Below are 12854 nucleotides of genomic sequence, written 5' to 3'. Positions count from 1 at the left end.
ATGCATTTAAGAAAGCAACTGCAATTCCTCTGTGTGGCCCCAAATGGGGAGAAAAGTAAGAATTCTAGAGATTATGTGAATTTTAACCAGAATGTACAGGAACTCTGCCAGGGGGAAAATTGGAGGGTGCATTAGTTAATGCCACTGCTTGCAGAGCTTGGTCACCCAGCAGCACAGCAGACTTTTTACTGGAGAACAGGAACAGAAGGTATCCCCTCTATCCTCCCTCATTCCCTTATCCAGTGAGGTAGGCCAAAGGCAAAACAATAAATGGGAAGGACCATTTCCTCTTTTCTCTTGGAGGTTTAATCAAACCAATATCCAAGCTAAGCTTGGATTGAACAAAATTTGCAGAAAGAGAGATTAGGCCTTCACTAAAAACATTCATTTATCATTCAGAAACATGTTCTTCGTCCCTCCTGAAGTTGTGAGTAACCATCCACCTATTTTAATTCTGCCATCCTTGAAATTCCAAGACCAAGGAGGAGTGGATACTACTTCCATTAACAGGCCATCAATACTTCTCCCTAATCAGTGAAATGAGGTCCTCCCTCCCTGCCTTTAGGGAATAAGCATGCTGTGTCTGTAGTTTAGCTACTACAAGAACAATGACCAGCAATCTATTTGAGGTCCCTGCAGTGCAGAGCACTAGTTGATAGACTATCCTCCACCACATATCCTGTCCCTGTTGGGCTGGAAGCTAGAGATCAAAAATGGTTATTGAGTGTGCAACTACTGGGGCAGTACAGATCTCTTTCAAAAGACAAAAAAATGGAGGGTTAGGGGACATCTGTTCCTGAAGTCATGCATCTCTTCACAAAGCAGCTGTGACTGTGGTTCTAGCTACAGCTAGCTGGGAACAGAAGACCAATGAGAAAAGTTCATACACAGCAACGGTACGTACTTGGGTTCTCGGCCAGCTAAGATCATTTGGAAGATGCCCACGCAGGCACCCCTCTTGCCTTCCCAGTATTCAGGGTTAGGGTCCAGTCTCTCCAGAACATCAAAGGCTTTGGCTGAATAGTAAAACTGGCCCATCTGTGTAGGAAGAAAAAAAACTTTACACATTTCAGGTCACAAGACTGCCTATACAGAATGAGATCCAAAGTTACGGGCTGGTTCTGATGCTGTTTGCCTGGTGTTAACAAGAGGAACAAGTCATGGGAACAGCATGCATTTTCCTGTTCTTTCCAGGTAGTCTGTAACTAGAACAGGTACATTCCAATTCCACATAGGCTATGTACAGACTAGGAAAATAGTTTTATCTAACATGATTTTAAACAGTATAGACAGGCCAAGTTGTGACCTTTATTAACTGGTCATGATCAACTCTAGACTCCCCACTAGGTAAACCACATTCAACTATGAGCTAATAGAGCTAGTCGAAAATGTCATCCCCTTATTTTTGTATGTAATTGTCAGGGCTCCTTCCCCACTCTGAACTTTAGGGTATAGATGTGGGGGCCTGCATGAAAACTTCTAAGCTTAACTACCAGCTTAGATCTGGTCCGCTGCCACCACTCCCAATCTGCTAATTCCCTTCCCTGGGTAGCCTTGAGAGACTCTTCACCAATTCCCTGGTGAATACAGATCCAAACCCCTTGGATCTTAAAACAAGGAGAAATTAACCATCCCCACTCCTTTCTCCCACCAACTCCTGGTGGATCAAGATCCAACCCCCTTGGATCTAAAAACAAGGAAAATCAATCAGGTTCCTAAAAAGAAGGCTTTTAATTAAAGAAAAAGGTAAAAATCATCTCTGTAAAATCAGGATGGAAAATAACTTTACAGGGTAATCAAACTTAAAGAGCCCAGAGGACCCCCCTCTAGCCTTAGGTTCAAAGTTACATCAAACAGAGGTAAACACCCTAGTAAAAGGTACATTTACAAGTTGAGAAAACAAAGATAAAACTAACACGCCTTGCCTGGCTGTTTACTTACAAGTTTGAAATATGAGAGACTTGTTCAGAAAGATTTGGAGAACATGGATTGATGTCTGGTCCCTCTCAGTCCCAAGAGCGAACAACCACCAAAACAAAGAGCACAAACAAAAGCCTTCTCCCCCCACCAAGATTTGAAAGTATCTTGTCCCCTTATTGGTCCTTTGGGTCAGGTGTCAGCCAGGTTACCTGAGCTTCTTAACCCTTTACAGGTAAAAGGATTTTGGAGTCTCTGGACAGGAGGGATTTTATAGTATTGTACACAGGAGGGCTGTTACCCTTCCCTTTATAGTTATGACAGTAATGTTGTAGCCGTGTTAATTCCAGGATATTAGAGAGATAAGGGGGATGAAGTAATATCTTTTATTGGATCAACTTCTGTTGGTGAGAGAGAAACTTTAAGGCTTACACAGCATCGTCAACCTGATATAAATTCGAAAGTTTGTCTTTCTCACCAACAGAAGTTAGTCCAATGAAAGACAGCCCTAGTCTTTATGCATGACTTTCCCTGTATACCCTAGGTGCAAAGTCCTGTTTAAAAGCATGTTAGTTAAAACAAGTTTATCCACATGTTTTGAAACATAATGGATTTTCCTAGTCTAGATATGGCCATAAAGACAGCTCTGAAGGCTGCTAGGGTATTAGTTCAGAACTAATTTTTACCCCTTTCTATAAAAGTAGAAGAAAAATCAAATGTAGTAGTGTTGCAATTCAGAGCTTTTCTAAACCAACGGGAAAATCATGTGTACACCCAACTATTCCACCTTAGATATCCACTTGCAGGATAGGTCTAGGGGCACCTGGATTGGTACAGATGGGGAACTCTCATTTCTTCTCTTGGACCTTTTCTAAGGTGGGTTTTAAAAGATGTAACATGCTAACATGTTTTAGAAGTCTACTGTACATAAGGCAGCATATATTTTACTATGTGCTAGTTGGTCAAGTTAAAGCCTAGGGCAGTTTAGCACACATTCAAGTATACGCTGCCTTATCTACACTAGACTTCTAAAACATATTAGTTAGCCTGTGTTAGCGAACACATGCTAACAACCTACTTTAAATCCTGGTCTGGACAAGGCCTTGATTGTAGTGGGGAGGAACTGTGGGAAATTAATCAGGGAACATAGCCTCAACTCCCTCAGAGGATATCTAATCACAGAAGCATTTAGCTTCATATTTGTTCTCATAGGAAAAGTGAACAAATGTTAAAACACATGTGTACACCAGTCCTGGGAGAGAGACAATTTCCAGCAATGCACTGCTACATTATCACAGGACAATTATCAATGTGCTTTTGAAATCTTTCATGGCCTGTGACTCAATCTAAAGGAGTGGGCAAGAATCCCAGTGCTAGAGGCTGAAGATGTTGATCTCATCTATTAGTTTATTGTACCTACTCTTGAAGGTGGAAAAACAAACACCAGAGCATCTGTGCTAAGACTGACAAGGTAGGTAAGGTAAAACCTTTTACTGAACCAACTTCTATAATTGTAATTGTTTAATGACACCTCGTATATGGGGTCCCATCCCCCCCGTATTGAAGCAGATTCTCCTGGGATATCTGAATGGCCCATTCCACAATGTGATCTATTTCTCTGGTGGAGTGTCCTTGTTTAGTGAAGGCAGTTTTGAGTGTGATTAAATGCCTGGCTGTTGATAACAAATTTCTTAGTGTGTCTGGGGTGGTTGCAGGAGCTGAGGAGGTAAGTGTAGTGATTTCTTGCATACAATCATTTGTGGGGTCTCATTGCTGAAGCTGACTGTGGATGTTGGACGGAACATCCAGGAAGTTGATGCTGGTGTGGGTGTTTTCTAGAGAGTATGATGGATGGGCGGTTGTGGTTGAAGTTGTAGTGGAAATCTGAGAGAACCGAGGTCATCTGTCCAGATGAGGAAAACATCATTGATGTACCTATGTATATCATTGGTTTTGTGGTGGATTTTTCCAGAAATTTTCCTCGAGGTGGCCCATGAAGAGATTGGCATACTGGGGGGCCATCTTAGTACACATGGCTGTTCCCAATATTTGGAGAAAGTGTTTGTTAAATGTGAAGTGACTGTGTGTTAGGATGAATTTGATGAGTTTGGCGATGTGTTTAGGTGGATTTTTGAGTGTTGTATATTATCTTGTAAGTATTTGAGGCAGGCAACAATGCTGTCATGGTGAGGAATGTTGGTGTATAGGGAACGTGACATCCATGGGGGCAAGGATGGTGTTCTGGGGGAGGATGTTGACATTGGAGTTTCTGGAGGAAGTCAGTAACATCTTAAAGGAAGGGGGCCTTTGTGGGGGGAGGGATAGCTCAGTGGTTTGAGCATTGGCCTGCTAAACCCAGGGTTGTGAGTTCAATTCTTGAGGGGGCCATTTAGGGAACTGGGGTAAAAATCTGTCTGGGGATTGGTCCTGCTTTGAGCAGGGGGTTAGACTAGATGATCTCCTGAGGTCCCTTCCAACGCTATGATTCTGAGTGGTTTGAGGATGGTTTCTATGAGACCTAATATTCCTTCAGTAAAAGTCTTGTGGCCAGATATGACGGATCTACCTGGGTTCCTTTGTTTGTGTATCTTGGGAAGCTTGTAGTAGGTCCCTGTGGTGGTTTGTGGGGGATCAGGTTGTAAGCTTCACAGTCTGGGCTGGAAGGGCAGAATCTGCTGTCCCAGAAAGAACTCCAACTTATAGCCTCTGGTTGTGTCTATATTAGATTTTTCTCTTAAAATTTCCCATTGCTCCCACTATTGAAACTCTACTAGAGGTAGAAATTGTGATTAGCTCTAGTGTAGCCCAGTCACCAGTCTAACTAGAAGACATGCTGGTTTAAATGTTGACAGATCTCTACCAGCCTCTAAACATTGTGGAGCTTCACTAAAGATAGCAATGGTGAGGAATTTTAAGAAGAGGAGTCTGCTATAGACAAGGCATCTGAGTGCAGTGCCACAGAATTAACAAACTAGATACCAGGCCTCAAAGAGAAGACTCACCTTGTAGCAGTCATTTGCAATGAGTTGCAAGAGACTGAAGGACTCTCCTGAGGTTTCCATCTTCAGGTAGAGCTCCCAGGCCAGTCGAGGCTTCTTATTCATGATATCTACAATGAGAACAGAAAGTTGGAGAAGGTGAAGAAATGCCATAGTGCACTGCCCAGTAACAACAGGGCTAAAATGTTCATAATCTTATCAACCACTTCACCAAAGTGCCTGCTCCCTACTAAAACACACAGGGTTTGAATGAAAGCTAACCATCCCCTCAGCCACATCAATGATGGTGGTAAAGTGCTGCAGTTTGCAAACATAAGAAAGAAGAGTTATGAAATCTACACCACGTCAGATTTATATTTCACAGATACAGCACTAACTGTGCTGGAACTCAATGGTCCATCTAGTCTGGCATCCAGCCTGGTGACACATCAAGTCAGTCCATTGCTCTAGCTAGTCTGGTATTCTACCCCTGACTGCAGACAATACCAAATGTTTAACAGGATGAGGGAAAGGGGGATGGAAATAAAACCCAAGAGAAATCATATAACACATCGCTAGTTATACAATGCTATACATGAAAGAAACAATTCCTGATCCCCATTTTATGCTTTGAAGCAGAAGTTCATATTGCTCTCATTATCTTAGTTTGCACACAGTAACTACAAAATTAAAGAAGTCCTAGCCACCAACGTCTGCAGAGTTTTAGACTCAAAAGGTTATCTACAGCTCAACACATGAACCTCTTTAGTTTCAGATACTACCAATAGCTCTAAGTTCAATTTCATGACTTTGCTGCTGGTTTCCACAGCTTCTGTGCAAGGGCAAGATAAACCAGCATTCTTTGAAGTGAGCGTATTCCCTTGGAATGGTGGATTTTAGAGATGACATACAGTACAAATAGGAAAAAGTCTAGAGTACGTTTTGTACATGTATTCAATAAGAATCTATAAGATTAGTCCTTGTCTACACTACAACACTTAACTGTGTTTGTTACCACTTAGTAGCATGGTTAATAGTTAAACCACAGCAGCTAACAGTGTTTCACCCTTGCCAGAGGCCTGGGCTGACACTGATCAGCACTGTTATTTTGCTGTGTTGATAGGATGCTCTAACGGTGCCTCTCTGAGTCCTCCTTCTTCCAAGAGCTCTGTGCAGGACCATCCAAAACAAATTTCCTTGCATGCTGAAAGAGTCTTTGTGCACGTCCTCAGGACATGCTATCCCTCTGTTTGGGCAATGTAGGAGACCTACAGCTACCCAAGATTTTCCCAGACTACAGTTACAGATATGAGTAGGAAGCATCAAAGATGCAGATGCACAAACTTGGTTGGAATATGATTATAGTAGAAGGGGTGGGTAAAGAGAGGAGAAGAGTAAGCTGTTGTCTGGACACAAGTCAACCATGTTTGTTGAACAGAATCTGAAAAGAGTTTGTATCCAGTTTGCAACACATGCGCTAATACTTACAGCATTTAGACAACAATTAAGCAATTGAAATTCACTTAAATCCTTTTACTTCTTCAGTTTTGGGTAGAGGACATGCGTGAGGTGGAACTAACTACCACTGCTGAAGTCCCATGATGTCAGAGATTATTATGGGGCATAGAGTGGAGAATGTTGAATAAACAGAGAATGTATTTCTTATAGGGTACTGGACTGTGACATCCTCCTACTCTCTAACCTATTCGAACAGTGAAACTTAATATTACCCACTCATGTTCATAGAAAATAAGACAGACATGAAGGACTGATGTCCTGAATGCCTGGCACCCACCTCATTTTAAATACTGAATACCCATAGTTCTCATTAGTCCAAAGAAAGATAAAAATATCCCCAAGATCCTTGCCATTGTGCACCCTATGAGGAAATTCTTTCCAGATTCCATAGATCTTGTGGTCATTTTAACAATGCATATATGAGCAAGAACTGCCACCAGCCATTAACCTGAAACATCTCTGGTATAACACAACTAGTCATAAGTGCCAGAATAGACTTTTTCATGAATCCCAGTAACAGAGTTTCATCCAGTACTTTTGGAGACAGAAAATTCCACAAACAGATCCTCTGAAGGTAAGGAAGTATTTAACCTAAAGTTTGGCTTATTAATTCCAGGCATATCCCAATGTTTTCTTATTGTGAAGGGAAAAAAATCCCCTTGGATCAGGTATCTACCTCCTCTCAGAGTTCCACCAGATATTCATTCTGTGCACTGGTCATTAATATGGGGAAAATTCTTGTGCTCTTCAAGGTGAGGGAATGCTTGGCATTATGTGTACAGAAGTCAAGTGGAGTAACAATCATTTCTGACATTTATCAGAGATACCAATATAAATCCCTTCACACGGCACTAGAAACATACTCCAGAGTAGTTTCTCTTCACAACCAACCTCTCTCTATCTGATTCTGAGTAAAACTATAATCTAGGGATAACTACATTAAAAATTACAAGAACTTCTCATATGTCTGAGCACAAACTGTTCACCAACTGGAGTCAGGAAAAAATCCACCCTTCCTTCACAACCTACATGGTATAGTATTGTACAAGTAGGTGCATTATGGGGAAGTTACATCCTGTTATGAAATATCCTGAAATGGCCACTATTGGAGATAGTACATAAGAACAGGTAATTATTGGACTCTCCTGGTATGGCAGAAACTGAGACACCAGACTAGATTTTTGTTTCTTCAGCTTCAGTAGTAGCACACTCAGCAGAGAGGACACAGGTCTTAGCCCCACATATGACGACCAGATGTTTGAGCACTGAAAACCTCACAAACCATGATTCCTTATGGGGAAAAAATGCCTTTATAATTTAGTAACAACTAGCAATCTGTGCATATAGAGAAACAGTGCGCCATGCTGGGAAGTGAAACAGTAATGGCTTTTTACCTCCTCTTTGAGATAAGGTCTAAATAATTGGTACAATAGCTCGAGACCACACATTACATAGAGCCCTGAATCAGTTGCATTTCCAGCATCTCTAGCCTCCTGCAAATATTTGAGGACAGAAATATCTAAGGGATGATCTGAAGGCCAAAAGTACAACTAGGTTAAAAAAAGAATTAGATAAGTTCATGGAGGATAGGTCATCAGTGGCTATTAGCCAAGATGGCTAAGCCTCTGACTGCCAGATTCTGGGACTGGAGGACAGGGGATGGATCACTCGATAATTGCCCCATTCTGTTCATTCCCGCTGAAGCATCTGGCATTGGCAGAAGACAGGATATGGGGCTAGATGGACCACTGATCTGACCCATTATGGCCATTCTTATGTTCCTACAATATCTGCTCATACTCAGAAATGAATATGCTAGAATACTTTACATTTCTATAGCATCTTTCATCCAAAAGGATCTCAAAGTAATATATATACTTTACACATCAAGGGATAATTTCATCCACCACTGAAAGCAGCTGCCCCTGTAATAAATTGTAGCAGCTATTTAGAAGCACACCTCAACATTTTAAGAGATATGGAAGAATACAGCAACTCTAATGAAACTTCAGTGGAAACTTAGCATGAAGAAAATAATTTCTAATGCTACAATTACCTAATGTACCCAAGACTAATTAACTATTCTTATGAAAGTTCCATGGGATCTTTTCATGACAAGGATCTTACAGCATCCCTAGCACCATAGTAGGGAATTGCTTTAGTACAGAATTAAATGGAAGCGCACCACCTACTGAATCAGCACCACCATTTCATTCTGCATCTTGGGTTCTCCCATCAGGTAAAACTTTATCCATGGGTGTGACACATGGCCAGAAAGGGTTAAACATCCTGCAGGATAAATGACCCAAATTCAACCTTTAGGGAGATATTGGTAGATAACGATTGTGTTTTCGTGTGTTAACATATACAGGTCTGTTGCATCTTACGTGCATTTAACATGCTCGATTTCAACTTTACGCGGTCGGCAAAAACAAAAAACAAAAAAAGAGAAAAACAACGGTTTTAATACTATACCTGTAGTGCGGGCGATTTCGCCCGCCATTGAACTCAATGGGGTTTTGGCTATACGCGGTTTTCGCTTTACGCGCTAACCACAGGACGGAACCCCTGCATAAGATGAGACAGACCTGTATACTGTTAGAGGTTAACAGTGTAACCAAACGGTTCCTGTCTTTGCTGTATTCTATTAATTGAGATCAAAAGAAGATCTTAACATTTAAATGAACTGTAAATATACTGATATCATTGTATTGATCTCTCTTTGAAATGTATAGCAAATCACCTGTGAATGGTGGAAAACAGGTAATTGCCTTATGTTAATCCCTGTAGCTAGTTACCGGTGATGCTTAGGAAATAAGTCTACTTCAAAGTCTCGATGATTGCCTATTGTTCACCTAAGAACTCCGAGCTGTCAAGAGAAGACATGAAACTGTATAAAAAACCCTTGGGTCCTGATCCTTTTTATCTCAGATCTGCTTGATGCTTTATGCAGGGGAAGTTTCAATTGTAAGACACAGATCTCCAGTCCCACCTGGATCACCCTGAATATGAATGTTGGACTATAACCTATGGACTAATTCTGAAAGAACTCTTTGCAACTATAAAACTTACCATCTCTACTATAAAACTGATCTCAGAACTGTACTCAAGTCTGTATGTATACTGAGCTTTTAACTAATACTCTCTCTCTTTTCTTTTTTAATAAATTTTAGTTTAGTTAATCAGAATTGGCTGTATGTATGTATTTGGGTAAGATCGGAGATATTTCTTAACCTGAGAGGTAATGTGTCTGATCCTTTGGGATTGGTAGAACTTTCTTCTATGATGAATAAGATTTTCAGTAATTCTCATATCTGACTTGGGTATCTGGGTGGAAGCCCAAGGCTGGGTTGCTTTAAGGGAACTGTGTTTTGGTTTCTTGGTAACGAGTAAGGTATTATAGAAGCTGTTTTGTGTTGGCTTGGTATTGGAATATCCACCAGCTTTGGGTATTGTCTGCCCCATTCTTTACCACTTGCCCTAATTGAGTAACCTCAGTGTGGCTCCCCTGGGACCCCGATCACAATGGGTAAATGTCAAAACATAAAATTCACAATAAATAAATATTCTAGATTTATGGATTAATGAAGTAAGAAACTGTGAGGTCCCCAAGCAGAATCAGGGATGGTTGGTCAATGTGTGTGTCAATGTGTCTGTCTGGGAAGGGCATAGCATAGATGATGACTCTACCTCCAACACAGCATAATGAAGCTACTGTTGCTGCTCTGGAAGTCATTGGGGTGGGAGAAGGGCAGTCTAATGAACATTCTTACTGTTGTGCTGAGGCTACAAGGAAAGAGTTGCTTCAGGAAAAGTCTCCAGATTTGAGCTGCACAAGCCTGTAGCAAAGGCCACCTCTGTGGTACTCTGCTCTGAAACAGTGGTACTGCCCATGTGCTCTCCTAAAGTAAGTGACATTGGCAAGCAATCATCACAGTAATAGCCATCATGTTCTTTATCGATCTAGATATTCTATGGTCTTCTTCACCAAGGTAGCTGAGCATTGCACAGTCACTAATGGATTTTATCTTCACAGCATCCCCTTTGAGTTAGGGAACTACTGTCCCCATTTTATAGATGGGGAACTGAGGCACAAGTGTAAGTGACTTATCCAAGATCACAGAGGAAGTCTGTAGAATTGAACCCAGGCCCAGACTGCTAGGTTGGTGCCCTATCCACTAGACTATCTTTCCCTTCCTCTCACCTCTTCCTATTCCTCTAAGGATTTATATTATACATCACTTGTATATTAGCACCTTTCCATGAGAAGGATTTTGTAAAAACTAGAGCAAACCAATATTAATTTAATAGCAATTAATGTAATCTATTATAATTGGCAATCTCTGCTCAGACAACGTCTTAGACTTGGAAGAATGAGATCCTACAGGTCAGGAAGGAGGTGCATTGGCAGAGCTGTGTTGGGCCAGAACTGAAATAAGAGTGGTTATGCAGCCAAAGATATACTGCTTGCACAATACTTGCTTGCACTACGGCTTGCTAGAGCCAGTGCTATTTGCACTTCACTTTCATAAGTACTAAATCCACCCACAACATTAAAAACTATTAGGGAAGGTGGATTGGCAACACTAATGCAAAACTGGAGGATCCACGCCCTGCAATCTTGCAAGAAAAGTGACTCACAGCAACGAGCCAGCCAGCTAAGGTAAACATAATCATTCTTTATCTTCTCACTCTGGATCAAGAGGAACACCTGCAGGAAAGAAGGAAAAAGAAAATTATGTGCATTTGCTCTCCCATATACACAGTAGACCATGTCCTTGTTCCAATATGTAGCCAAGGCCCAGGCCGGAGAATACTCAACAACAGCTTGATGGGAAGAGTTAGGGTGTGAAATTGTAATCCATAGGGGCATCCCTCTGTGTCTGGTAAGTGGGGAATTCAAACAGTACAACATTTATCATGGTATTATCTGGAGCTCTAAAATGCCAAACTATGGTGTGGCCTCACTTGAACAGCTGCCAGCGGGTGTTGGTACATAGCAAGCCAGCCATAAAGGAAGACGGGGGCTGAGAGAAGAGACTAGTTTGCATAGGCAACAACTGAGAATGCATTAATTTAGAATGCAGTGCAAAGAATGAAATCAGCGTCTTTCTAAAATACCAGAAGTCTCACTGTGATGATGATCCCTTCCCACCCTTCTGCCACATATTGTATGTAACAGAGCATTCCTGGACTAGCAATAACAGTCCTTAACCATTAGTTTTATCAAGGCTCTGTGTCAAAATACTAGCTTTTTACAACATATAGTGGCGTTACAGTCATTCCACATCTAAGGAGGGCTGGGATGATTTTGTTGAGTTCCTGAGGCCTGGTCTACACTACAATGTTAGGTTGACCTAAGTTGACTTGTTTTGCATCTATCCACATCACACTTGACGCAGGTACCCACCAACATCAATGTAATAACAACCCCCCAACAACGCAAAGCTAAAGTCTACGTTCTTCCATCAACACAGTTCTAGTATAGACAGTGCATTACCTGCGTCAACTCTAGCAGTCTTTCAGGAAAAACCTGTCACCATATTGCTCCTGGGACTCAAATTTAAAACTCAAAAGAAAACCATTTCATTTTTTTTGGTCTATAAAAATCACACAATTTGCTTAAAATAAAATCACATGGGTTTGGGGTTTTTTTTGGTCTGTCCTCTGATTTTTTTAACCCTTGTGGGAAATCTCTCCTTTCTTCCCAACAGCCAATTGCTTTTGTGCATTTCAGGGATAATTCAACGTCAGATGCCCCCCCCCCCCCCCCCCCCCCCCCGAACCGCTATGTTTGGGGAGAAATTAACCTCCTTAAGTACTAATGGATGCTGCTGAATAGGATGGGGAGCATTTCCTCTTGCTTTCCTCCTCCCAGGGGAAGAAAGTTTGTTTCTCACAAACCTCCAAGGGGGACACCTAAAGCTCTCATCTATCCGGTCTCTGTTGCTCAGTGATCCCTACAAGCCCAAAGTATGCCTGTGATCTCAGGCACAGTATACAGAACACTGATCAAGAGAGCATTCCTTGATCAGTTAGAGATTGCTTGGAATGCTGCACTCACAGCATGATCCCCACATACCCAATCGTGTGAGGTTACCAGGATTCCGACTCCCCTGAATAAGGTTCACTGAAAGCAAGATATATATCTCAATTCCTGCAGGAAGCAGCAGCTCCATTTTCACACAATATGCAGAATCAGAAAGTGTGTGTGTGAAAGTGTGTGTGTGGGAGGGGGCAGGGGTGGTGGTGGGGTTACGTAGGAAATAATTCCATTATTTTTTTTAAGAAAGCATATACATACCTCCTCACCCTCGCTGGTATTGCCAGTGGCAGCTTTGGCTTGGGCGTAGTTAAAGTTAAAAGTGTCATCATTGTAGAAATAACTCTGGAAAATAAGCCAGCCAGACAGAAAACCAGGGTGTACAACATTAAAAATAA

At 41.5% G+C, this 12854-nt stretch overlaps 1 protein-coding gene across 1 annotated transcript in view; it reads right to left on the bottom strand.

The window, feature by feature from the left end:
- Nucleotides 1–12854, bottom strand: part of TTC26 (tetratricopeptide repeat domain 26) — a 60546-nt gene that overhangs the window by 2209 nt on the left and 45483 nt on the right. The window contains exons 11-14 of the mRNA XM_034774760.1: nt 12718–12801; nt 11055–11124; nt 4920–5026; nt 905–1038 (exon numbers count right to left, since the gene is read on the bottom strand). Of these exons, the coding sequence (XP_034630651.1) occupies nt 905–1038; nt 4920–5026; nt 11055–11124; nt 12718–12801 (395 nt within the window). The remainder of the gene's footprint in view (nt 1–904; nt 1039–4919; nt 5027–11054; nt 11125–12717; nt 12802–12854) is intronic.

This window comes from Trachemys scripta, chromosome 1 (genome assembly GCF_013100865.1).
Source record: "Trachemys scripta elegans isolate TJP31775 chromosome 1, CAS_Tse_1.0, whole genome shotgun sequence".
Lineage (NCBI taxonomy): Eukaryota > Metazoa > Chordata > Testudines > Emydidae > Trachemys > Trachemys scripta.
The sequence above is the reverse complement of the archived record's forward strand: the minus strand, read 5'-3'. Positions and strand labels throughout refer to the sequence as shown.